This window comes from Cervus elaphus, chromosome 7 (assembly GCF_910594005.1).
Source record: "Cervus elaphus chromosome 7, mCerEla1.1, whole genome shotgun sequence".
Classification (NCBI taxonomy): domain Eukaryota; kingdom Metazoa; phylum Chordata; class Mammalia; order Artiodactyla; family Cervidae; genus Cervus; species Cervus elaphus.
The window spans coordinates 14,402,335-14,429,714 of NC_057821.1; the positions used below are offsets into that span (position 1 = coordinate 14,402,335).

At 46.6% G+C, this 27,380-nt stretch overlaps 1 protein-coding gene across 1 annotated transcript in view; it reads right to left on the reverse strand.

Annotated features, from left to right (window-relative positions):
- KIF6 (kinesin family member 6) overlaps nt 1-27,380 on the reverse strand; it is a 393,563-nt gene that overhangs the window by 58,342 nt on the left and 307,841 nt on the right. The window contains exons 14-15 of the mRNA XM_043907375.1: nt 27,250-27,358; nt 16,479-16,534 (exon numbers count right to left, since the gene is read on the reverse strand). Of these exons, the coding sequence (XP_043763310.1) occupies nt 16,479-16,534; nt 27,250-27,358 (165 nt within the window). The remainder of the gene's footprint in view (nt 1-16,478; nt 16,535-27,249; nt 27,359-27,380) is intronic.

Below are 27,380 nucleotides of genomic sequence, written 5' to 3' on the forward strand. Positions count from 1 at the left end.
CTTTTGGCAGCAGTCTGAATCAAGCCTGACTCTGACCTCCTTCCGTGGCTGTTCATCTCCTGCCCCCAGTAACAACAGCAGCTGTCGTTAGGGTCCCACTGAGGGCTGACTATGGAGTTACCACCTCACCTTCCAAGCGTTGGACCTCTTTCTGCACATGGCGTCACCTCTGGAATGGGAGTTAATAAAGGTAGTGTTCTAGTTATCGCACCAGGGGTGAGGAGAAGCTAAGCCCTTCCTGACTCCTCTCCATGTCGCAAGACACCTCTTTCATTTTCACAAGACACCTCTGCAGGAATACCCTGAATATGTTGCTTCATCACCTTCAGACATAGACCTGGCCTTGCTTTGGATTACGGGTGCAGGCAATTAATAAACTTTATGTCTTTGATGTCCCTTGCCTATTACATTTACTTGGCACACTACCCATTTCTGTACTCATTCCTTAATTATTTGCTTTTGTCTTCCAACAAAGGGAGTACCCAAGACCTCTAGTATTTGCTAATGAGTTATAGGTACTTGCAACATTCCAATTATTTATTAGCAGGTTGTCTAGACTTAAGCATCATCAAAACATGTGTTAATAAGTTGTTTTGCAAAACACAATTAAGTTTTTAAAATATTCAGGAATCCTTAAAGGTGTCTTCAATAAAGATTAAATCAATAAAATCAGTCTTTACCTCATTACAAAGCTTATGCTTTCAGCAGTAAGATTGTCAGACTCACGGTCTGCTAAGAGGTTTAAACATCTGCAGGCAAGAATTGTGTGACCATGCAGTGGCTAGTGACCAAGAGACCATGATCTGCAAACATCATGTTCAGTTTTGACCCATATCTGTTTCAGTGAGGTCTGTGCGCTATGACCAAGGTTATGTTAGATGTTTTTGGGGTAGTGCTATGGTGAGGTAGGGCTGGGAAAGGGACTTGTGCATGCATGCTAAGTTGCTTCCGTCACATCCAGTTCTTTTGAGACCCCGTGGACTGTAGCCCGCCATGCTCCTCTGTCTGTGAAATCCTCCAGGCAAGAATACTGGAGTTAAGTTGCCATGCCCTTCTCTAGGAGATCTTCCCTCCCCAGGGATAAAACCCACGTCTCCTGTGGCTCTTGCATCGCAGAAGGATTCTTTACCGCTGACCAACCAGGAAAGCCCTGATAACTCTCAGTCGTTGACAACTTAAAAAAAAAAAACCAAAAAACAGACATGGGGGAGAATGGATACATGTATATGTATGGCTGAGTCCCTTTGCTGAGACTATCACAACATTGTGAACTGGATATACCCCAATGCAAAATAAACAGTTTAAAGTTTGGGGGAAAAAAAAAAAGAACAGACAGATCAGTCTTATTATCCAAGGCAATTTTTAAAAATTAGAGAGAGGCAACTGTCCTTGGGTTCTTCCAAAAAACCTTAAGAGAAAATTAAAACAAGTGACAGACTGGAAGGAAACATCTGCCACAAGTTCCATAGAGAAAGGCCCAATATCCAGAGGGTACTAAGTGCTCCTGCAAATCAAAAAGAGAAATTCAACAACCAATGGGCAAAGGATATGAGGCACAGGGAGAAGCACTCACGTCCACCAGCTGTCAGCAAAATGCAAATTAAGACAATAAAGAGACACCATTTTTTCTTTTTTTTTGCTCTCCAACTGGCAAAGCCTAAAATGCCTGATATTATCATGTAAAAGGAAGGGTGCAGAGGGATGGGTACTGTCACACACTGGTGGGAACATAAACCAATGAAACCCTCTTGCAAAGGCAACTGGGGAGTACTCAAGAAAATTAAAAATACATGTCCATTACCGTTCTCCCCAGTTCTACTTGGTATCTACCTCAAAGAAACACTCATGTTTGTACACAAAAATGCATGCCTTGTGACAGAGAAAAATTGGAGGGAAAAAAAAGAAATTTCTCTTACAAGGGAGTAGTTAAATAGATCATGGTTTCCTTATACTTAAAAGTAGCCCCATTAAAAAATGGTGAGCAGTAAACCCGTGCTCACTGTAAAGAGCAAAGAGAAAGATGCAGAATAACATCTACATTATGGTCCTATTTACCCAACAAGATATGGCATCTTTCTATAGGTCTTCTTCTGTCTATCTATCTCTCTACCTATTTATCTATTATCTATCTACCTACCTATTACCTATCTTTCGATCATCTATCTATGCCCAAATGCACAGAAGGGAATGGAAGGACATGCGTCAAATTGTTGCAAGTGGTTACTCTGCTCTGGGGAGAGGTCTTGGTTGGTTCCAGGGAGAGGAAATGAAGAGGATTCTTACCCTTTGATATGTATATTAATGTAGTGTTTGAACATTCCAGAGCAAAATGTACCCATGAATCACTTGTGCAATTAAAAAGGTACAAAGATAACCCTGAAAAGAATCCATAACTTTTTAAGCTCTAGAGAGACCTTAGTAAGGGTCCTGTAACTGACTTAGCCCTTCTTCAGCTCCCGCCAACCTCTCTGCCTCCTTCATTATCTTCCTGGGAGTAACGGTGGGGAAAGGCTTTCTTCACTGACTCCTTTTCTTTCTTTTCATCAACGTAACTCAGAGAGGACGTGTGACCTAATATCTCCTTTTCAGTTGGCTGGTGAACTTGCTGCCATGTGAGGGCACTGACCTTAGAGCCCAGCAGAAAGTGGGCTCGAGTTCTGCTTCTGCCCCTTACTTCTGCTGCTGCTGCTAAGTCGCGCCAGTCGTTTCGGACTCTGTGCGACCCCATAAACGGCAGCCCACCAGGCTCCCCCATCCCTGGGATTCTCCAGACAAGAACACTGGAGTGGGTTGCCATTTCCTTCTCCAATGCATGAAAGGGAAAAGTGAAAACGAAGTCGCTCAGTCGTGTCCGACTCTTAGCGACCCCATGGACCGCAGCCTACCAGGCTCCTCCGTCCATGGGCTTTTCCAGGCAAGAGTACTGGAGTGGGGTGCCATTGCCTTCTCCCTGCCCCTTACTAGCTATGTATTATTGGGCATGTGTATGAGCCTCCGTAGACCTCAGGTTCTTCGTCTATATTCAGTTCAGTTCAGTCGCTCAGTCGTGTCCGACTCTTTGCGACCCCATGAACTGGAGCACGCCAGGCCTCCCTGTCCATCACCAACTCCCGGAGTCCACCCAAACCCATGTTCGTCTATATTAAGAGGCTAATATTGTAATAGCAGCTCTATCAAAGTTAGCTATTATTATTATGATGGGGACTTGATCTCTTTTACTCTCAGTGGCCCAAAATCTGTGCTTAGACACCTGATAGTTGATTGCAAACGTCTCTATTTACTCCCAGTCCTTTCAGGCACCCCCAGCACTGACCAGACCCTGACCCTAGACTCTGGGGAGTCCCTGTGGCCCTGCCTCTGGTTCTCTGCCTCCGGGCCTCCTTTCAGATTTGCTCAGGCAGCTGCCCGGTGTCCCATTGTTAGGACTTTCCCCACACAAGCTGCCTGGGTTGGGCTTTTGTTCACGAGATGCCTGATGAGGGATGCAGTCCAGATGTGCTTGGGAGGCAGCGTCCCTGCTTTTTAAACGCTGCCTAACCGCAGACACCTACCTGCCGGAAGGGGAGCACAGAGTCCCTGCAGTGGCTGTGAGACTGTCTCTGTGTGGCGTTTCATCGCCTTCTCTGAAAGTCTGAGCCGTACCTGGCAGCCTTGCTGTGGAGCTGTGTGTGCATTTTTCAGGCTTAAGTAAGCTGTGGTGCAGACTGGGCGTTAGAGAGTGGGGCTGGTCCACAGGGTCTTGTTACTACCTGAGGCCAACACCAAACCATGGCCACCTCCACCCCAAGCAAAACAAGGTGAGTGGGGACAGTCCCACTCTTGCATATGCTGTGCTTTTGAAGACTACTGGTGGTTTTCAGCAGGGGGCTCATCAGTGATTTCAGGGTGGTTGATGGTGGACAGAGCAAACCGGCTGTTTTCGGCTCTTCCCTGTTCAGCATCACTGACAGAGCCCCTACCCCCACTTCCACTGCAGTTACCACTGTTCCCATGGGGCCCACTACCTTCCTCCAGCGAATGTATAAGGGGAGCCCAGCTCGCGCTGCTGTGTTTAAAGACTATCTCTTTCCCCTTCAGAGGGCATTGACAGAGCCCTCAGCCTGCGGGGTCCACCGCTTACAGATATGTGCCTGTCGTTCCCCGTCCATGAGCTTCCTGGTCTACAGACAGAGTCACAGATGTAGAAAACAAGCTTATGGTTATCCAGAGAGAGGGAGGGGGCGGGACAAACCAGGAGACTGGGAATGACATATACACAGACTATTATATATAAAATAGGTAAGTAATAAGGACCTACTGTATAGCACAGGGAACGTTACTCAATATTTTGTAATGACCTATATGGGGAAAGAATCTAAAACAGTGGATATAAGGATATGCATAACTGATTCACTTTGCTCTACAGAAACTAAGACAACATTGCAAATCAACTACACTCCAATAAAAATTAATTTAAAAAGAAGTTGGCACTTTTCTGCAGGGTTATTCTGATATCTAGATAATAGTATCTGCTGGCAAAGTTATTTCTGAGATACTTGTATGAAAGTGATCATGTGAAGAATGCACATTACTGCTATGATGAGATTAGAATGCATCAGCCGCCTTCTGAAAATCTGAAATGACTCTGCCACGAGGAGAAGAAATTTTATTTTAAAGCATTTCATTAAATGAAATAGGTGTTGGGAAAATTGACTCTTTGAAAAAGATTCAACTTACAGCCTCAGCTTATACCACATTTCACAATAAATTCCAAATGAGTTGCGTGTGAAAAATAGAACAATAAGAAAAACTAGAAGAAAATTTAGGAAAGCATTAAACAAATATCAGGCAATGAACAATCCATCATTATTACTATTACAATGACCCTGCCTAAGTATAAAAGCACTGGAGGAAGTTGTAAAAGAAAAGACCAATGAATTTAACTAGATGAAAATAAATAAAATCCCTACATATTATAATGTACTTTACAAAGATTGGTCACTATTACTGTGGATAAAATGAAGGGACAAGGGCAAAGCGCTTCCTGGGGAAACTAGAAATAAAAGAATTAATGTTGCCTTATAAGTGTTGAAGCCTGGCGTGCTGCAGTCCATGGGGTCACAAATAGTCGGACACGATTGGGTGACTGAAGTGAACTGAATATAAGTGTTCAACTGGCAAAACCTTCACACCTGTGAGATAAAGCCAAGAGGACATGAGATGTCAATCATTGTGCCTGCTCTACACATTCTGTTTATAAAACGGAAACCTCCCCATCACACCTTCTTTTGCCTAGGTGGACACTTTCTGAAATACAAGACCTCTCTTCCTCCCTGGTAACATCTGCCTCAACCAGACATGCATTTCTGATCCAAAGACAACACATTCTTAAGCTTGCCAGCAGTGGCTGTCCTGAAGGCCTGGAAAAGATAAACTGGGCCAGTCAAGTTCTCTTTCTCATAACTTTGAGCTAGAGTTAGTTGCCCAGTAGTGTCCGACTCTGCAACGGTTTGCGACCCTGTGGACTATAGCTGGTCAGGTTCCTCTGTCCACGGAATTCTCCCTGTAGTCTGCCAGGCTCCTCTGTTCATGGAATTCTCCAGGTAAGAATACTGGAGTGGGTTGCCGTTTCCTTCTCCAGGGATCTTCCCAACCCAGGGATCGAACCCAGGTCTCCCACATTGCAGGCGGATTTGCTGCCATCTGAACCACCAGAGAAGCCCTTTGAGCTAAGAAACCAGCAAAATTTTAGCTTGTTACCTTGGGGACAGATTTAAGGATGCTTTCAGGTACAGCTGGGGCCAGAGCAGACCAAAACCACCAGCGAGCATGACCCATGGTCAGCAGGGTCAACAGGTTGCAAGAGCAGATGTGCACAGAGGTAGCAAGAGGCCCTGGGGGAGGCACCGGCAGTGTGCTGGGCTCTGGAGCTGCACGGACTCCTGATATCATTCCCACCCAGCCCCGCCCCACTCCCACCCCAGGACCTGGCTCTGGCCCCTGATTCAGCTTGCTGGGCTCTCAGATCTCATTGCTGTATCTCAGTTCAGTTCAGTTCAGCTGAGTCACTCAGTCGTGTCTGACCTTTTGCTACCCCATGGACTGTAGCACGCCAGGCTTCCCTCTCTATCACCAGCTCCTGGAGCTTGTTCAAACTCATGTCCATCGAGCTGGTGATGCCATCCAACTATCTCATCCTCTGTCGTCCCCTTCTCCTCCTGCCCTCAATCTTTCCCAGCATCAGGGTCTTTTCCAATGAGTCAGTTCTTCGCATCAGGTGGCCAAAGTATTGGAGCTTCAGCTTCAGGATCAGTCCTTCCAATGAATACTCAGGGTTGATTTCCTTTAGGAGTGACTGGTCTGATTTCCTTGCAGTCCAAGGGATTCTCAAGAGTCTTCTCCAACACCACAGTTCAAAAGCATCAATTCTTCAGTGTTCAGCTTTCTTTATGGTCCAACTCTCACATCCATTCATGACTACTGGAAAAGCCATAGCTTTGACTAGATGGAACTCTGGTGGCAAAATAACGTCTCTGCTTTTTAATATGCTGTCTAGGTTGGTCATAGCTTTCTTCCAAGGAGCAAGTGTCTTTTAATTTCATGGCTGCAGTCACCATCTGCAGTGATTTTGGAGCCCAAGAAAATAAAATCTGTCACTGCTTCCACTTTTTCCCCTTCTGTTTGCCATGAAGTGATGGGACCGGATGCCATGATCTTTTTTTTTTTTTTATGATCTTCATATTTTGAATGTTGAGTTTTAAGTCAGCTTTTTCACTCTCCTCTTTCACTTTCATCAAGAGGCTCTTTAGATGCTCTTTGCTTTCTGCCATAACGGTGGCGTCATCTGCATATCTGAGGTTATTGATATTTCTCCTTGCAATCTTACTATTTTTTGACTTTGAATTGGTTTATGTATCTGAAAGAGAAGTTCACTGTCATGCAAAGAGTCGGTCAGTAGGTAAATCCAAGAGGAAGCCACTGCACTGAGCAGGTCTATGGCTGAGGGTGGGGAGCATGCGCTGGGGTGTATTATAATGGGAGCTATCAGAGGGAGCAGATCATTGACAGGAGGCTTTGAAAGCACCTACTTAGACAATACCAGAGTGACAGTCTTCAAAGATGAACAATCCAAGTCATTTTTTTTTATCTGTGGCTATTTGCAGTATTTACATTTGAATACATAGGGGACTTCCTTTGTAGCTCAGCTGGTAAAGAATCTGCCTGCAATGCAGGAGACCTGGGTTCGATCCCTGGGTTGGGAAGATCCCCTGGAGGAGGGCACGGCACCCCACTCCAGTATTCTTGCCTGGAGAATCCCCATCGACAGAGGAGCCTGGTGGGCTTCAGTCCTTGGGGTCACAAAGTGTTGGACAGCACAGCATGGATACACAGGATATTTTGAGAAAAGAAAATAATGTAGCTCGACTTTGAAATTATAACTTAAGAGTGCAGAGAAACTGTTGTTTTCTAATTCTTCTTTAAAAACCTTTTTATTTTGTACTGGCGTTTATCTTTCAAACTGTGGTGCTGGAGAAGACTCTTGAGAGTCTCTTGGACTGCAAGGAGATCAAAACAGTCAATCCTACAGGAAATCAAGCCTGAATATTCATTGGAAGGACTGATGCTGAAGCTGAAATTCCAATACTCTGGCTACCTGATGCGAAGAACTGACTCATTGGGAAAGACTCTGATGCTGGAAAAGATTGAAGGCAGGAGAAGAAGGCGACAACAGAGAATGAGATGGTTGGATAGCATACCAACTCAATGGACATGAGTTTGAGCAAGCTCCAAGAGATGGTGAAGAACAGGGAAGCCTGGCATGCTGCAGTCTATGGGGTCTGTGCCATACAGTAGGTCCTTGTTGGTTATCTACTTTAAATATAGCAGTGTGTACACAACCACCCCAAACTTCCAGGGAGATTCTTGTCATTACCACACATGCATCCTAGGCCTGAGTTAGCTCACCTATTTCTGAAAACCAAGGGAGCCAAACTGAAACTGATTATTCCTATGATCTGAAACAAAGTGACTTGACCTTCATCTTTGAGAGGCAGGGGTGGTGGTGGGGGGTGGTGGTGGTGTATAATTATAGTTTAGTAAGTAGAAACCTAGCATATGGTATTCTGTCTTTTCTGGAGAAGAGTGTATTGTGCCCAGAAGAGAGGTGGCCGGGTTGGAGGCTGCCTGGAATCTCTGTGGGTATATTCACTCCCGTGGGCACTGGACGCCTGGCAGGGCTTCACCGTGACTGTGAGAACCTTGCTCTCAAAGCACTTCTCTTTGCTTTGACTCCCTCTGTGCTTGGGGATGCTTATTTACTCACCTTCCAGTAATGAATCTATTTTGTTCCTGGGAGAAGAGGCCTTGGATAGAGGCAGTTTAAGAGTTCCTGTCTATAAAAGAACATCCCCCATGGTAAATTAATAGACTGCCTCTCTAGGTTATAGTGAATATGATTGACAGGGGACAGCCATCCTGAGTTCACCCTGCATGGGTCAGATCCTGGACCTTGTTTCATTCACTAAGGTAGGACCACTCTGTCAGGATTGTTGGAAGGCAGCCATCCATCTTTTTTTTTTTTTTGGCTGACATTCCAACCTAATTACTGCTTTTTTTTTTATATGTGACAATTATTAGTGCTACCTCTTGTCAGTTAATACACTCCACAGTCCTCCAGCTTGCTCAAATCATTTTGCTGTTGTTGTCTGATCTCCAAACTAAGACAGCAAACATTCAATCAAGTCTATGAAGATATCAGTCATACTGGTTATGAGCTGTCACTCTGGTAACTGCACGTCTTGGAATTTCAACATTCTAAATTGTTAAAGGAAGGACTTTAAGCAATCTTCCCTCTGCTCTTTTCATCTCTAGATACACCGAGTCATCTCAGAAGGTGCCAATCTATCCTGCTTTTAACGATTCCGAGAATCTATATTCTGTTAATCACCTTTTCTGACAAGATGTCTGTTTCACATGATCAGCTATAGGTTCAATACAACTGAAAATCATTAATTCCTTTTTGAGTCTCTTTAAAGATGAACTACAGTTTACTGATCCCTCTGCACAACATCACGTAATACGCAGTGAGCCCTCATGCAATTATGTTTAACGGGAACCACTCACACGGGATTGGTTAGATGGAGCTGGAGTCAGTGTCATACAACAGGTTCATTTGTTGACATAGGACTTTTTTTCTAGAAAGTTCAAGAAAAGGTTGTTAAATACAAAGGAAGCTAGCAGAGCTGAGCCCAGGGGGCAGCAGGGACAGTCAGGACTGAACCCAGCCCGTCTCCCCACATGCCTCCTCTGGGTCCAGTATGGCCAGTGCTCTTTCTTAGAAGGAAGTGCTTCTTTCTTGTTGTGGGGCCCTTCTGTCTTTGCATGTGTTGTTCACGTCTCCACAGCTCAGCCCTCAGCCCTTCCTATGCACTCTTCTATCATGATAGCCTCATTTTGGGAGAAAAATGGATGTTTTGCATAGTGTTTCCTTATGCATTAGGAATTTAACGTGTCTTTTTATTTATATCATCATTTTTTATTAGGATTGTAATTGGTTGAATTAGAGTACTAGTTATAAAATCGTATGCGTTTTGAGAAGTCTTTCCAGTCTTAATCTTCCTACAATCCCTGCTATTTTTTAGTGTGTAGCTGCATTTATCCCATTACAGCAGAGGCACCGGTACTTAGAGCCAGTTTTTAAATTCCTCATTCCAGCTTCCTTTTTTTCCCAGGAAAAATAACTCTAAGTGCTTTTGGTCCCTCCTAGGAACTACTATCCATTCCTTTACAGATGTATCCTGTTTCAAGCCGCAGATCAATATCTTAGAGGTTTGTAGTGAATATGATTGCTGTCGGCCCAGCATTTCTTCCTTTGGAGACAGACTTCTTCAGTTCCCTAAAAGCCATATTCAGCTTCTATGGCGCAGGTAGGCTGAGTCCTGAGGAGGGGACATAGGATGTAGTACCAGTGAATCAGAATGTTCCACTCCTGGATGCAGGATCTCCTTCAGAAATGGACGCATGACCTAAGCCAGGCCAGTCATTCCCCCTTTAGGGGTTTTTGCCAACATTGTTGGAAAAGACCCTGTTTACTGGGATTAAGAATTCTATCAACCAGAGGTCCCTAGCCTTTTTGGCACCAGGGACTGGTCTTGTTGAAGAGAATTTTTCTACAGACAGCGTAGGGGTGGGGGCAGTTTCAGGATGATTCTTATAAGAAGCCCTCAACCTACATCCCTCTCGTGTGCAGTTCACAGAAGGTTTGTGCTCCTAGAGAATCTAATGCCACTGCTGATCTGACAGGAGGCAGGGCTCACGCAGTAATGTGAGGGATGGGGAGTGGCCATAAATATAGAAGGAACTTTGAACGCACGCCCACCATTCACCTCATGCTGTATTGTCCCAGGGATCATGTTGTATGACCCCTGCTGTAGTCCACGTCAGCTTAGACCTTTGAGAAGCACCTTCCCACTAAATTGGGAGACTCCCAGAGAACCCAGTCGAGTTGGGAGGAGGGGAGAGGAGAGGAGAGGGAGGGAGAGGGGGCAAGGGAGAGGGAGGAGGGGGAGGAGGATGGGGAGGAGGGTGCACGTGAAGCCAAATGCATTCCTTGGATTTCCTGCTTTCACGAGACAATAAAATTCCTCTCATGCTTATAGCCAAACACCCTGGCCAATACAAATTGAACACAAATTAATTAAATTTGTTTGATAACAGTAATTAAAAAAATCAAGCTAATGTGCAGAGCTTATTATTTAAAATTCATGTGATGAATTACTTAATAAAGCAAAAAATCCCCCTTGTAACATTTTCATCATGACTTTACTGTTTTTCTCTGAACCATCTCTTTTCCCACAGAGAGGCAGAATTCCCAGGAAATGCAGCGTACACACATGGAAATTCTGGGCAGAGTGAAAGGGTGTCACCTTGACTTTTTGCATTTCTTAATTTTGAGAACATGCATTTTTTCACATTATGGTGACGTATTTTTATTTTGTGGTCCTTGATGATTTCTTTGCTGCCCTTAACCAGGCTTTCTCTGGTCCAGTTGATTGGTGCTTGTTTTGGTACTTAAGCATAAGTACTTCATTACACCCATTTCTACTAAACCTCATCTAAGTTTATGATTTGAAATCTCTCATGTTTTCTGAAGCATCAGTAAGTGCACTCAGTTGGAATGGTATAGAGCCTGAACATACGACCCCTCTATTTTATTTTACAAACTGCTGGAAACGAGAGTTGAGACCCATGTGGGACACTGAACCTTCCAGGGCTGCTGCAGGTCTGCCGCACACCTTTCCGCAAACTAGAAAAAGGCACCCCTCTGTAAGTGTAAGCGCAACCATGGGCCAGTGAACATGGGGTGGAGAGTGAGGGCAGGCTGGGTGTCAAACCCACTCACCCTTGCAACTGAGCCCCACTGGGTGAAAGACCAATCATTAACCATGTTGCAGAGACCCTTTTCAACTTCTTGGGCTCCATATGCAGGAGCTAGGGTCTAGTATGAGATTTTTGTTGGGCACATCAGATGAAGGGCAGAGATTCAGGAAAACTGAGTAACAGCTTAGTGAAATATTAAACTCAGAAAAGAAAATTTCAGAGGCAGGTAAATCTGAATTTATGGAGATAATACACTGTATTTAAAAGTCTTGGAGTTGGACAGAAATGGACTTTGATCCCAGGCTGGCCACTTAGCAGGCCACCTCCCTGAAATTCCATTTTTAAAAAAATCTGCAAAATAATGATCATAGGATATTTCAGAGAATCTAGGCTACATCAATTGTAAGATCTGGTCTCATTAAAGAGGTTTTTTAAAATGAAAAGACAGCCAATGGATTGTTAAATGTTTCCTGATTTCAGAGGTGTTAAGACTGTAAAAATTGTGTATTTTTAGAATCTATGACACATGTATAGACTGTGGTTCTTCTTTGTGGAGATTAAATGAGATAACGCACTTGCTGAGTTCTTGGCACGGCCCAGAGTCAGTGCTCAGTGAAGCTGCAGTGAGTGTGGCTGTTATTTGGAGCTGGTGACAGATAGCAACAAGAGAACAGACTTGACTGAGGTCTTCATAGCCTCCCAAGACAATCTGGATGTAGGGTGAGATACTAGAAGCCAACATGCAAGGGCAGGTCCAGAAGTAAACCTCAGAAGAAGATGAAAGTACAGAAGATGCACAATGGAAAAATGGTCCCACGTGCTCTGCTGATGGGAGACCCAGATCTGAGCAATGATCTTCCCAAGCCCCAGATGTGCAGGAGAAACACTTTTTTAAAGGGTGCTGTTCAAATGGTGGGCTAGCGGTCCCTGTTCGAAGGTGAAGCAGGAGAGGGAAAACTTCCAGAATGTTCTGTCAGCTTTTCTAGCATTTGGGTTTTCTTCTTCCCTGCTTACTGTTACATTTCCTGTGATTTCTGAAGTGATCACTGATTGGCTCCCTGGAGGAAACCCTTCTGTGCTACATTCTCTGATGGGTGTTTTCAGTTAGGCCTGGAGGGGTCTGTGGAGGGTGAACAGGTGCCAAGATGCATCAGTCAGGCTATTTCACCTGCCTCTGAAGCTGCTGGTTCCCAGACTGGGTAAGCGTGGGCCTCATGCCAAGGAACAGCCACTCATTGTTCTCTGATGCCAAAGACAATGCTGCCAGAGGTAGAGAAGCCCACGCCAGGATTCTAATAAGTGAAAAATGGCTTGGATTGTGCCTCTGCTTTGGAAGCCATCTCTTTCTTTCCCTGTGGTTTAATGGCATTTTTAGAGATATGATGAATGGAGGCAGTGTGTATACGAACGTGTGATGGAACCTATGATGGAAAGTGGCTTAAATGCTGTTGTGTATGGGGCAGGCAAATGCAATGAAAATAGCTCTTCTTTCAAAAACAAAGACTTCCTTATTTGGGGAGAAGATCCTGAAGAAATTAGTTATTTCTTCCATTTCTGACTTCAACTTGTTTCAACATCAGGACTGATGTAAATGCTGTACAGAGAAGGACAAAAAAGGAGTTTGCAGCAAGAGTTTAATCTACCCAGTTTGGGTTGGCTTGTTATAAGAAAAGAAAATAATATGGAAATTTTGGTTGAACGATTATGCCATGTAAAAATTACATATTATATGGTCACTCCTGAACTAATAACCTCTAGGGATTTTTAAGAATGAAATTCAGGGACTTTCCTGGTTGCCTAGTGGTTGAGAATCTGCCTGCCAATGCAGGGGCCACACATTTGATCCTTGGTCCAAGAACTAAGATCCCACATGCTGCAGAGCAACTAAACCCGGGAGCTGCAGCTACTGAAGCCCGGGCGCTCTAGAGCCCATGCTTTGCAACAGGAGAAGCCGCCGAAAGGAGAAGCCTGAGCACCACGACTAGAGAGTAGCCCCCACTTGCCACAACTCGAAATAGCCCATGTGTGGCAACGAAGACCCGGTGCAGCCAAAAATTTAAAAATAAATAATATATTTCTTTAAAAAAAAAAACAATGAAATTCAAGTGGCAGCTCTAGATCACAACATCAGAGAAAAACCAAATTGCCCGAGAAGACAGTGGCAACCCGCAATCGAAGCGTGTGGCTAGCTGGTGTGTAGATCACAGACAGAGCTTCCCTTTCCCCTCGGCAGGCCAGTTGCACGTGCGACCCTAGCTTCTCACTCCAGCCCAAAGGTCTGGAGGGAGGATGTGGCTCAGCCTGGGAGCAGAGCTGAGTCATCACCCCACGCACGTCATGGCACATCCGTGCCACGCCCCCACCTCCGGGCTCTTCGATTCACTAAAGGACTTGTAGGAGGATGAAAATTCCACTTGATTTAATTTTTCCCTAGGAAAAATGCACTCAGGAACACTGTAAATCTCTTGAAACCAGTTTCCTTCAAGGTTGCCTTGGAAATTTTAAATATGTGTACAAGTTCCACCTTGTACTTCTTTAGTCTTAACCCTGTGTCTGAGATGCGGTGGTGGTGGTGGTGGGGGGGCTACTCGCTGTCGTCAAGCACTGTCAGGGGCTTGTTGTGTAAGGGGGCTGATTCTCAACGATCCACTCGCCTTGGCCCCTCCTTGGATCAAGAGCACATCTGAAAGATGGGTGGCCAGGAGGTGGGTTTTAAGGCTATTATTTGCATAAAATGACTTAAGAGTGACATTGGTTTTATTAGCACCACTGAATTACCAGCCACTTTCTCATTAGCAATAAATGTTTGAGTTTTAACATTGCTATGAACTCTGCTTATTATTATCCAGAAAGCACAAAGGTTTATTTGCCCAGGGCTTTCTCTAGTACATCTGGACCTTTTGTGTGTAAACTACAGACATATTCTCTGGAATACCAACTACAGCCTTCAGTTCCCTGGCCTGGGCAGCTGTGGGGCAGCCTCTGATTTGCCTAATCTCAAGAAATATGGCATATTGGACCCATCAATGTGTGTTGTTGCATCAAAATTATGGCAAATTTAGAATTACTTGTGACAACAACTCACTGTACTCAGAGTGAAACACTAAGTAGATCAGAATGGGCCATTGGTGCCTTCCACCGTTTGTATATTTCATTAGTGTTGGAACAGCTTTAATTTGGTTTAGAGAGTTAGATGTTTTCCAAAGGCAAAACTTTATGTCACTTTTTGGGGAGAAATGATTCATACAGTGTCCTCCCCTCTTGTCTCTCCAGGAATGAAAACAGACCATCAGGTCCTATGAGTCCGATGACTCTGACAAGCCGGCTCTGAATCCACTCAGGCCCGTTTCCCCTTCCCTCATCAATGGTTTGGGTCACCGATCTCTATGAGAGTCAGATAAACTATGAATGTTATCTCTAGAAAAGTGCTCCTGACCCTGTTTTGTTTTTTTTTTTTCCAATATGGTTTTAGGGGTTTTGAGAATTCAGGCCAAGAAAGGAGTTTTACATAGGATTTTAGGAGAGACCAATTACATTGAAATAGTTACCAAGATTTTAAAAAGTTTTGTGGTATAGAAATAGCTATATGTGCTTTTATATAAGTGCATTAAATGACAAGGTCTACTGGTGAGTCTAATAACTACTGTAATTTTGAAGCACTGATGAGTATAAGAGATATTTTACAATGTCTGCCAACTGTGCTGTGAAATGAAAATGTCGGTAATTTCCACGGTGACAGGTGCTGCTATTTCTACTGTGGTCTGCTGCCGACATTCATCATTAGACGGAGCGCTAAACTGCAGCTAGAGGTTAGTGAAAATAAAGGTGCATTTTCCCTCCATCCAAGTTGCTGGACCTTAAGTCAAGAACCTCTGAGACCCTAGAGATTCTTGTCCTGGTGCAGGGCATGGCTCGGGGCTTGTTGGCCTCAGTTCTTTGTTCAGGCCACAGTAGAGAATGCAGGTGGAGAAGGCAATGGCACCCCATTCCAGTACTCTTGCCTGGAAAATCCCATGGACGGAGGAGCCTGGTAGGCTACAGCCCATGGAGTCGCACAGAGTCGGACACGACTGAAGCGACTTCACTCTCCCTTTTCACTTTCATGCTTTGGAGAAGGAAATGGCAACCCACTCCAGTACTCTTGCCTGGAGAATCCCAGGGACAGAGGAGTCTGGTGGGCTGCCGTCTATGGGGTCGCACAGAGTTGGACACGACTGAAGCGACTTAGCAGCAGCAATAGCAGCAGCAGAGAATGCAGGGCTACCCGGTTCCCTAACTGAAATGACCCCAGGCTATTGTGAGTTGCCATATTTTGTAGGAAAAGCCAAAAGCGATGTTCATAGTGGCCCTCGGCCCTGTCCTCACGTGTGAGAGAAGAGAGGCTGGGACGAGGGGGACACGGGAGTCAGCTGTAAAAGGTAACTCCTGTCTTAGCTAGCACAGAGACGAAGCCACAAGGGACCCCCTTGGTGACGCTGTCCAGACTGGGAGATGGGTCTTGGTGTGTCTTCTAGCTTCAGGTGAAAGAAGCGTCTTCCTCTCACTTTGACAAAGATCTGAGGCACAGTATTACTGAATTTGCCTCTTGCCTTAACCTCACTTTTCCAGGGATGCTCACCTCAGTTGGGGTGCCCTGTTGGGCAGCCCAGGTCCTGGGAGGGCAGAGTGACTCATTTTTGCCTCTCATTCTCCTAGTTACGGAAGGAGATGAAATGGTGCTGAAAAACGCACACCTGGGCCAAAAACGATAAGTATAAGCTCTGGGAGGTGTGAAAGTGTTCCACAGGCCTTAAAAATGTGAAATGTCGCTGCAACAGTACAGTTATGACCAGTTGAGCTATTGCTGGAAAACACCAGGGACAAACAAAACTTGCTCATTGGGATGTTCAAACTCAGGCCTGTATGAGGATGAACAATTCAAGTTCTGGACAAAAGAAAGTGATTTCCCTGATGGATGGTGCGAGAGATGACAAACTCCCAAGGAGAGGTGCTCTCAAAGCAGCCTCCTTGGCAGGGACCTCCTGAAACTGGTCCTCATGGCTGTTTGGAAGCACATCATGACCTGATTTTCACCAGGAAAATGGCCTGTGAAAGAGGCTCACAGAGTGTCATCTGCTTACCAATTTTACTTCTTGCTTCATTTATGCTTTCTCCCAGGGCCTTCGCTTCAGAAAATCTGGAGGGGGGGAAAAAAAAAGAAGTGAGAGTTTAACCTTTTCTGTTCATCCTAAATTATGTTTTAAAAATAAGAGATTTCCGAGAGGTCTCTGTTATAAAACTTAATGGAAAGGGACATAAAAAGACAATTTAAATGAATGAAATATATTTGGCTTAAGAGCAGAGATAAAATTTGTATTAATTACTGGTGTCATGAATTTTTACTCCTCTCTTCAGTGTAGAACTTCCTTCTCATAATCTCTAATTTACAGCTTTTGATTTCTAATGTTTTATGATACAAGGAAACCAGAGTAAGGCAGGGCTATATGCCTTACGTATGGTGTTCTATTAATCATAGTACCAAGATCTTAGAGTCAAAGCATACTTAAAGAACTTTTTTTTTCCTGATAATTTTTTTTTTCTGACTGGTAAAACATGGCTGGTCATGAGGCAGATTCACGCCGTCATCAGTTTCTATAAATCAAGTTGTATGGGACGCAGCCACATGGATTCCTGGGTTTACTGTCTAAGGCTGTTCTCACACTGCAAAGGCAGTCAAGCGGCTGTGACGGAGACTATGGTGCCTGAAGAGCTGAAAATATTTACTATCTGGCTTTTTCCAGAAAAAAGTTTGTTTACTTTTGTTATAGGTGATGTTAAACCACATTTTGGAACTATCAAAGCAAGAAAAAAAAAAAAAACCCTCAATATTCCCTACCCAGAAGTAGACCTATTCTGAGATCTAGTCTTCTTTCTAGACAGTTGTTACAAAGTTAAGATCATATATATATATATATATATACATATATATATATATATATATACTGCTTTGATTTTTTTTTTTCATTTAGCATTGTAAGTCCTTCCCTATGTTCTTAGAAACTTTTCCACTATCTTTAGATGGCTGCCTACTAGTCCCCCAGATGCTGTGTTGACATTTACTTAATGACTCCTCTCTATTTTCCAACAGGTATTCTTGAGAAGCCCCCTGAGAACCCAGTCTTATGCTGGAGAAGTGTAGAAATGACCTATACGAAAACCATACTGTCTAGGCCTACACACAGTGGGCCCTTAGGAAATGTTATTGCTCCACCCACAAATCTTTTGGATCCCAGTAAATCCTAGATGTGCTATTGCTTCATCCATAAGCACTTCAGTCCTGCGGGATTTTGTTAGAGGATGTGGGGAGAAGAGGGCTCCCAGGTACGGGAAGACCAGAAGTGAAGTCCAGAGGGCCCAGGATGCCCTGGGCTGGCTGGGAAAGAGGCGTGAATTACGTCACTGCTATTTTCCGACTGTGTCTGCTTGGCCGGAGACTGTGGACAGAAGTTTCCAGGGAGGGGACTAAATTTTCTCCCAGCGTTAGGTTTCTTGGGACTCCCCAGCCTGGCTCCTTATTAACAGTGTTCAGGCTCATCCCAGACAACATATGTCCCTTCTGCAGCTCAGGCTTGTCAGCTTCTGGAGATGAGTACAAGCCCACTGGATGCCATGCAGACTGAACTCAGCTCAGCAAACATTCGTAACGTGGGCGGGTCACTGTGCTGGGCTCTGGGGGCTCACTCTGGCCTCTGCCCCTGGGCAGGTAGACTGAGGCCTTGTCTGGGCCACTCAAATGAGGACTATCTTCATCCCTTAAGCTCTGCTATGTGGAGGGGGCGGGGGGCTCTGACTGTTGGTGGGTGCCATGTCCATCCTCAACACCTGCGGTTTCATGGCATTTGATAGTCCTCCACAGCCCAGTGAATGACGCCTCTGACGGCCTGTTCCACAGACTTCTGGAAGCTTGAGATTCTTGGGAATGAGGAAACGACAAGAGGCTTTCTTTGCAGCAAGGCTGCAAAGCTGCTGAGATTTATATCAGGGCTGGAGGAAACCAGGGCAGAGCTGGAGAAGGGAAGATCCTGAGGGCAGAGAGGGCCATCTCCACAGAGAAGCCCTCACAGGCATGGAAGGGAGCACCCCCCTTCCCTGGCGGTCACCCACACGTGTCGGGGTGTGGGGCCCGTGGCGAGGAGCTGCTGAGTGCTGTGGTCAACTGTCTTCAAAGAGCTGCCCCACGCCGGGCTGGCAGACACGGCCGGGAAGTCGTGGGCTGTAGTTCCAGGCTCTCTGCAGCCCAGCGCCAAGCTAAAAAGGGCTTTCCCACTGGAGAGGTGTGGGCTGAGGGCTGAACCGTCTCCGAGAGACTGTTTTCCCTTCGCTCGGCAGCTGTCGCCACCCCAGGCCACCCCACCCACATGCTTTCCTGTTCCTGGGCTGTCAGGACAGACTCTTGCCTGAGGAAGCCCAGCCCTGAAGGAGAAGGAGGGGAGTCAACAGCGATGAGACGATGAGACGTGAGACGTGGCTCTACATTCCTGCTCTGTTCCTCCTGCATCTCCACACCCCCCAGCCCGGCTCCCTCGGAGCCACCCCCTTGCCTTCTTCCTGCCCCAGCCTGAGTTCTAGACGAGAGAATTCATCTACCTTGAGAGAACCGCAGAGTGAAAACAATTCTCTTCCATTGGCTTCCATGTTACATCATGTATCTCCCTGGTTTTTTTCCCCCTCTCTCCCTGACTTTTGCTTCTCAGACTCTTTTTCAGACTTTTCTTCTGCAATCTGTTCCTTAGATGCTGGTAATGGTCAGGATTTGGGCTTCCCTGGTGGCTCAGGTGGTAAAGAATCTGCCAGCAATGAAGGAGACCTGGGTTCAAGCCTTGGGTTGGGAAGATCCCCTGGAGAAGAGAATGGCTACCCACTCCAGTATGCTTGCTTGGAGAATTCCACGGACAGAGGAGTCTGGTGGGCCACAGTCCATGGGGTCGCGGAGTTGGACACGACTGAGTGACCAACACTTTCATTTTCTTCAGTGGTCAGGGTTTAGTCCTAGACCCTCTCCTCACAGCACCCGCTCTCTAGGCACTCCACTCAGGCCAGTGCCTTCATTGGCCACCTCTTCAGTCGCCTCCCAGATCTCAGTCCTGCTTTATTTTCTGTCTATTTGATGCCCTGCAGATAACTAAAACCCATGGGATCCAGAGCAGGGCTGAGGACCTTCCTGAAGACCTCCTTGCTTTTCTCTCAGGGGCTCATGCCACTAACCTGCACACCACACCAGCCTTTGCCCTTCTCTCCACCAGCCCCTTCACTCAGCCCTGGAGCCTTGCCCCCACTCTGTCCTCAGTACCTACCCTGACATCCCACTGAGCTTCACCCTGCGCCACCCGCCCTGAGAGGCCGCTGTCTTCTCTCCCCCATACCACTTCACCGCAGCTTGCTCGGCTCCCTGCGTTCATGCTGCCTGCCTTTGGGCTATTTCCCACATTTCAGTCTTTGTCTTCTCGGCTAGGGTGATTAACATCATGTGTTGATTATTCATGGAGTGAACGTCCGAATGCGCTTCCCCATCAGAAAGACTGGGTCTGTGTCTATGCCCTTCCTTTCCCTGTTGACTCATTCCTGATATGATACCTTGGCTGCCTCTGTTATATTGTGATGAAGATCCAACTTTCATTTCTATTACACTTCTTTTTTTTTTTTTGATTTTTATTTCTATTACACTTCTTAAAATACTAAAATTCCTTTCTATCACGTCCCCTTTCCCCATCAAAATGACTGCCCTCTTGTCACCCACCAAGGGGTTCCTCCGCGACTCAGGAAGCTGCTGCTAGATTCACTACTTCTAGGAAGCAGTTCTCAGGTGGCTTTCTGGGCCGCTAAGGTTTCTCAAAGTCAATGTCAAATTGTCATTCTCAAGCCAAAAAAAAAAAAAAGTCTTTTTGAGTACCATTTTTATGGCTAGCGTGTTTTAAAAAAACTGTGGGGAGGCTGAGAAGATTCTCATCTAACCTTTGCTCTCAGAGTTCATAATTCTAGTTCAGGAGACAAAGTGTAAACACAAAAAGCAAATGGAAAAATAATAAAGGCTAAAACTTTATTAGTTTTAATAGTCTAAGGGAAGTCTAATAGGAAGTCTAATAGGAAACCAGGGAACTCCTGTTTGGGGTGGACTTTATTTCCAGATGATGGTGTTAGAGTTGTCGATGCTCTTGGTCCAGTTTTCCTGTTGGTGTGATATTGTTGTTCTAGTCTCTATCTAAAGGAGTCAACTGAGTCAGGGGCGGGGTGCTTTTCTTGGTTTCGTTCACATTATCAACGCCTTCATTTCCAGTTGTGGCTGGCCTCCCCATTGATTTACTCTTTTGTTACTGAATGGGACCCTGTGACAGGGGATTCAGTTTGTATGAGGGACCTGTCACAAAACAAAGTCAGCCCTGTGGTGCCTGGGCACTGCAGTTAGCCAAGCGTGGGGCTTCCAGCCTCCCTTCATGCTATTATATACTGTGAGGATGAGTCATGCCTGGAAAATGTAGTGATTTTCAACTGCACTTCTATCTGAATTGTCTCCTATTGAAAAGTCCAGCTTAAGAATTGGCTCACGTGCTCCAGTTTACTGGAGGGCAGATATCCTATTAATGTGGCAACATCTTGTTTCTGTTGTCACAGGCAGGCAGCACAACTTTCCCCGGGCTGGGGGCAGAGCTGAGACGTGCTGGCAAGAAGGGGTAGAGATCCCTCCTACTAAGCAACGCTGATGTCTGAGCCACTCCTGCAGCTCCGCATCAACTCCCGCACTCTGGGCGAGCTGAGGGAATTTGAGTCATCAAGAGTCCCTGTATTTGGGCTTAGAAGCTACTTGCCATTGGCTAACGGGGCTGAGCTGGACCAAGGCTTGTGTGGATGGGGGGTGGTGGTGGTCCTAAGCCCTTCTTTTCTTAACTTTTCCAGCACCATGGTGCAGCACTAGAGCCATGGGCTGGCAGAGTTACTTGATAAGAGAAGTACTGGACAAAATGGGAGAGCCCAGGCCCGTGGGTTCTGCTGGCTGAGGATAATCAGAAAGGTAAGGCTTTCTAAGAGGAAGTCTATTAGAAGTAGACTCAGGGAACAGCAATTAAAAAAATTTTTTTAAAAAAGTTTTTGTCTGGGCTGGGCAGCATGTGGGATCTTACTTCCCTGACCATGGATTGAACCCTCGGCCCTTGCATTGGAAGCACAGAGTCTTAACCACTGGACTGCCAGGGAAGTCTCATGGAATAGCAATTTAACCACCCTGGGGAACACCCCTCTGGCGCATGTCTGTATTCCTAGGACCCGTCATTCCTCCAACAGATGGTCCATGTGATGCTCTTGGTCACTAGAGGGACTGAGAGCAGATGGGTGGATGGGATCAGGGTCATGGCAGACCGTTTCCTAAAGAGATGGAGGCCTGGAAGTTTTTCACACTTGATTTCAATGTCTGCTATGGGAGCACTAGTTGTAGTTACTTGTTTTCTATAAAAACATCTCCCTTTGTCCTCTGCCATAAGAGTCATGAGAGTGTAATATCTGCTAATTGAATACTCTCTGTGACTGCAAAGATTCCCATCCTGAGAAAAGAGTAGGACCTGGCTTACACTCCCTGGTCCCAAATATTCCTTTAATAATTGGGAACGCTGAGCAGATGTAGACATTTTAAAAATGTGGGCTGGTCCGCTGACTTTTCATTTGATTTTAAAAGACTGATTTACTGCTGGGAAAACCTCTTCTCAGAGGGGAGCTTTGTGTGAGTTGCATTAACTCCTTTGCTTTAGGGCCTTGAGGAAGATGGGACCACCATTCGAACCAGCCTGTCCTGTGCGATTTCCATGTGTGTGAGCCCAAAAGCACATCTGTCATGTGGCTGTCAGAACTCTGCTGTTCCAGAGTCAGTGAACTCTGTGCTGGAAATCCATACATCCTCATCTTTGCCAACAGCCCCCAAACCCATCTCCCGCTGGAAAGAGACCTAAGCTCAAGAGTACAAGCCTGATCCAGGAACCACACCAATTCCAGAACAAGAGAGATGACATATTATGTTCTTTCTCAAGGTCTCTGGACAAGCTAAGCTCTCTGTCTGGCCAGTGGTTTTCAAACCTGGTGGCATGTTGGAGTCCTGAAACAAATGGATGCTCGGGCTCTACCTAATTCAGTGAGAACATCCGGGGAGTCAGGCCCAGGCTCTGGCGGCTTGTACAAGCTCCACGGGTCAGTTTACCATGAAGCCAGGGTTACGAGGTCACTGGTATGAGCCCTGAAGCCCCAGGTGCGGACATAGCTGAGAGCTCCAATGAAGTCACTGGACGAGGCAGCTGTCCTTCAGCCTGATGTGTGTGTCTCCAGACAAACAAGGTGTCCTGCTCCAACACGTCCAGCTGAAAATACACGGCCTGGACCCAGGGAGAGGTTCGGAAGGTGTGTGAAACCCCCTGGATTCACAGGCTCAAGTCTGTGTAGGTGGGCATATTCCATTTTCCTGGAAACAGAGTCCTCAACTTTCACTAGACTCACTCTGTTTTCTCCCTGTGTGAGTGCTAGTTACTCAGTTGTGTCGGACTCTTTGTGACCCCATGGACTGTAGCCCACCAGGCTCCTCTGTTCATGGGATTCTCCAGACAAGAATACTGGAGTGGGTAGCCATTCCCTTCTCCAGGGGATCTTTCTGACCCAGAGACGGAACCCAGGTCTCCCACATTGCAGGCAGATTCTTTACCATCTGAGCTGCCAGGAAAGCCCACCTTCTCCCTACTCCTTGTTTTATCCATCTGTCACTCACACGCAACGTCGGGCTCCTGTTCTGCTCTCTGCAGAGGGAGCCATCCTTACCGGTAAGATAGGCTGAAGTATACTCTTTTGTTTTGTTGTTTTTGTTTGTTTTGTGTGCAGAGAAATATCAATAACCTCAGACATGCAGATGACACCACCCTTATGGCAGAAGGTGAAGAGGAACTAAAAAGCCTCTTGATGAAAGTGAAAGAGGAGAGGGAAAAAGTTGGCTTAAAGCTCAACATTCAGAAAACTAAGATCATGGCATCTGGTCCCATCACTTCATGGCAAATAGATGGGGAAACAGTGGAAACAGTGTCAGACTATTTTTTTGGGCTCCCAAATCACTGCGGATGGTGATTGTAGCCATGAAATTAAAAGACGCTTACTCCTTGGAAGGAAAGTTATGACCAACCTAGATAGCATATTAAAAAGCAGAGACATTACTTTGCCAACAAAGGTCCATCTAGTCAAGGCTATGGTTTTTCCAGTGGTCATGTATGGACGTGAGAGTTGGACTGTGAAGAAAGCTGAGTGCTGAAGAATTGATGCTTTTGAACTGTGCTGTTGGAGAAGACTCTTGAGAGTCCCTTGGACTGAAAGGAGATCCAACCAGTCCAACCTAAAGGAGATCAGTCCTGAGTGTTCATTGGACGGACTGATGCTGAAGCTGAAACTCCAATACTTTGGCCACCTCATGCGAACAGTTGACTCATTGGAAAAGACCCTGATGCTGGGAGGGACTGGGGGCAGGAGGAGAAAGGGACGACAGAGGATGAGATGGCTGGATGGCATCACCGACTCCATGGACATGAGTTTGAGTGGACTCTGGGAATTGGTGATGGACAGGGAGGCCTGGCGTGCTGCGATTCATGGGGTCGCAAAGAGTCAGACACGACTGAGCTGAACTCATTTATAATTTATAGAGACTGTGATCTTAGTGCTGTCCTGTTGGCATGTGCTCAGTAATCCACCGCTGCCTGCCGCACCCGACTCCCCAACAGTGGCCAGCACGGAGCACCCCCAGCCTTCTACCTCTCCACTTCCCCAGTGATGGATGCCCCCGGGGTTTCCAGCCCTCCTCAGCCCTCACAGCAGCAGAGCTGCTGTGAACATCCTCTCTATGGCCCCTTCTGAAGCTGGGAGAACTTCTTGGGAGCTACAGTCAGCCCTCTGGATCCATGGGTGGAACTTGTGGGTTTGGGGGCCAACTGCACTACTCATTTTAGCTAAGGGACTTGAGCACGTGTGAATTTTGGTATCTGAGCATGCATGCTTAGTCGCTCAGTCATGTTTGACTCTTTGTGACCCCATAGACTGTAGCCCGCCAGGCTCCTCTGTCCATGGGATTCTCCAGGCAAGAATACTGAAGTGGCTTGCCATTCCCTTCCCTAGGAGATCTTCCCCACCCAGGGATCGAACCTGGGTCTCCTGCAAAGCAGGCAGATTCTTTACCATCTGAGCCACTGGGGAAGCCCTGGGTATCTGTGGGGGGTTCTGAAACTCATCCCTGCAGGTACTGAGACACGCTGGCTGTAAACCCAGAAGGGGAACTGCTGGGTCACAGCGGGTGGAGACCCTCCTTGGTCAGCAGGGCTGCTCGGGCCTTCACTGGACTCCTCCAGTGATCTGGGATGCGCGCCCCCGAGGGTAAACGCCGTCGGCTGACGGCAGGGCTGGGCCGTCAGTGCTGCGGGCCTTCCCTTTTCCTTTTCCCGGCTCTGCCTTCTTTCCTGTTGCCTGCGGCAGCGGTACCTACTGAACCTTCACCACCGTCCTCAATCTCTTGTCCTGCTTCAACTTCTTTTTCCACAGACAAAACGGAGGCCATCTTTAAGGCGCCCCCTCTGCTTCTAAATGCATCAGCGCCAGTCCATCTTGCTGTGTTTCTCTATTCCGCCTTCCTTCCGGGCCCCCCTCCCTCTGAGGGTCCCCACTGCCCGGCTCCCTGGAGCCTTGCGGGTCAGCCTTTCCCTTGTTCTGTTCCCCACTTTCCCGCCCCCTCTGTTTGTCCCCCCTTGCTCCCCCCCATAGCTTGCCTCTGCCTGCTGCCTATATATAGGCTTCACCAGTCCTCCTGCCGGAAACAAACCTCTGTCCTCCTCAGGCTACTTCCTGTTTCCCTTCCGCAGAAGTCTCCTTCCTCTCAGCTCTCTGAGCACGCTGCGGGCCCTCCCTCATTCGCTCAGGTCCTTCTCAGCTGCTCCTTCCCTCCTTGAACCCAGTTCCGGCCCTTTCAGCTGCCGACTCCCCCAGGGCACTTCTTTCTGCTGCCTCCAGCTTATTACTTTTTAAGTTTTTGAAAACAAGCTTTATTTATTTGACCTCTTTTTCGAATTTTTGGTACCAAAGAATTCATTTGCAGGGCAGCAGTGGAGAAACAGACATAGAGAACAGAAGAGGGATAGAGAGGGTGGGATGTATGGAGACAGTCACGTGGAAACTTCCATCACCATATGTAAAATAGATAGCCAAGGTGAATTTGCTGTGTGGCCCAGGAAACTCAAAGAGGGGCTTTGTATCAACCTAGAGGGGTGGGATGGGGAGGGAGATGGGAGGGGGCATATGTATACCTATGGCTGATTCAGGTTGAGGTTTGGCAGAAAACAACAGAACTCTGTAAAGCAATTACTCTTCAATTAAAATATAATTATATTAAAAAGTGTTTTTGGCTGTAGCTTGTGGCTTCCCTGGTGGCTCAGATGGCAAAGAATCTGCCCGCAACGCAGGACACCTGGGTTCAATCCCTGGGTTGGGAAGATACCCTGGAGAAAGAAACAGCAACCCACTCCCAGTATTCTTGCTGGGAAATCCCATGGACAGCCTGGCGGGCTACAGTCCATGGAGCTGCAAAGAGTTGGATATGAACTGAGTGACTAACACTTGCGGCATATGGGATCTTAGCTACCTGACTAGGGATTGAACCTGCACCCCCTGCATTGGAAAGCAGAGTCTTAACCACTGGACCACTGGGGAAGTCCCTTGTGCCTATTTCTTTGTAGCATCTGACACCACTGACAACTTGTTTCTGGGAGCCATTTCCCCTCTTGGCTTTCCGGCTGGTCTTTCCTGGTGGTTCTCCTCTCTTCTCAGCTCCCTCCCCTTCTTTCTTGAAAGCTTCCCCTAAGTTTCTACCCTCCAGGCTCTTGTACTTTGGGCTGTTTCCTTGAGAGAGTTTGTCCCCTTCTCATACTTCCTTGAAGCATTTATAAACATATGATTCTCAAACCTGGAGCTCATTTTAATTCAACAAATACTTTTTGAAAATGTTCTGTGTGCTGCGATGCAGAGTCACACATGACGTCTGAGAGTTTGCAGTCTAGAACCCTCTCTTTTAAACTCTAGGCCCACATGTCCAGTGGTGTTTTCTGTTTGCAAACTCTGTTTGGAGCTTGAGGACATGTGCTGAATTCAGGCATTAGCTGCAACAAATGATGCACCTCTAGGCTTTTTCTAAAGGGTCCAGAGCACAGGCTTTGCTGGACAACCTGTCAACAAATGGTGCTGCCTGCTCTCCTTCTGGCCGGGAGAGGTGTCTGGGTCACAGGACATGCGTGTATATACACGTCCTGTGACCAAGAAGTACTGGGCAGCTCTCCAGAGCCGCTGAGGGCCTGGAGTTCTAAGATGTGGCGTTTGGTCTGTGTTGTTTAGTCACTAAGTCATGTCTGACTCTTTTGTGACCCCAAGGACTATATAGCCCACCAGGCTCCACTGTCCATGGGATTTTCCAGGCAACAATACTGGAATGGGTTACCATTTCCTTCTCCATTTGGACTGTAAGCACTTTTTCCCCCCCCTTGCCTTTGCAGCAGTGAAATAGCGATAGAGTCCCAGGCTGCTGGGAATTACTGTCAGATGAGAGGACTGTATGCAAAGTGCTGTTGTATACAGCCCCTGTTCTGACGTTGCTGATGACCCAGCTGTACTGGGATAATGAGGCTTAACACATGGAAGAGAAGGGTACTAGGCTGGACACAACTCAACCACCGTGAAGCTGCACACACCCTGGGCCCTTCGCTCAGAAACTGGACTGGGCGGATGAGAGAGGGCAGAGCAGCAAGTTTTCTGGAGGCTGGCCCGGCGAAGCCTTGGAGGACCAGCTGCTCTCCGCGGCGGCCTTACCTCTGCTTCAGAATCTGTTTGTTGTCTTCGATGGTAACGCTGTCAGCATGGTCCCTCTTGAAAATCTCAAAAGCCTCCTGGCGTCCTAACGACATTTCCTCTCTCATCCCTGTTTGGAGACACAGGGAAAT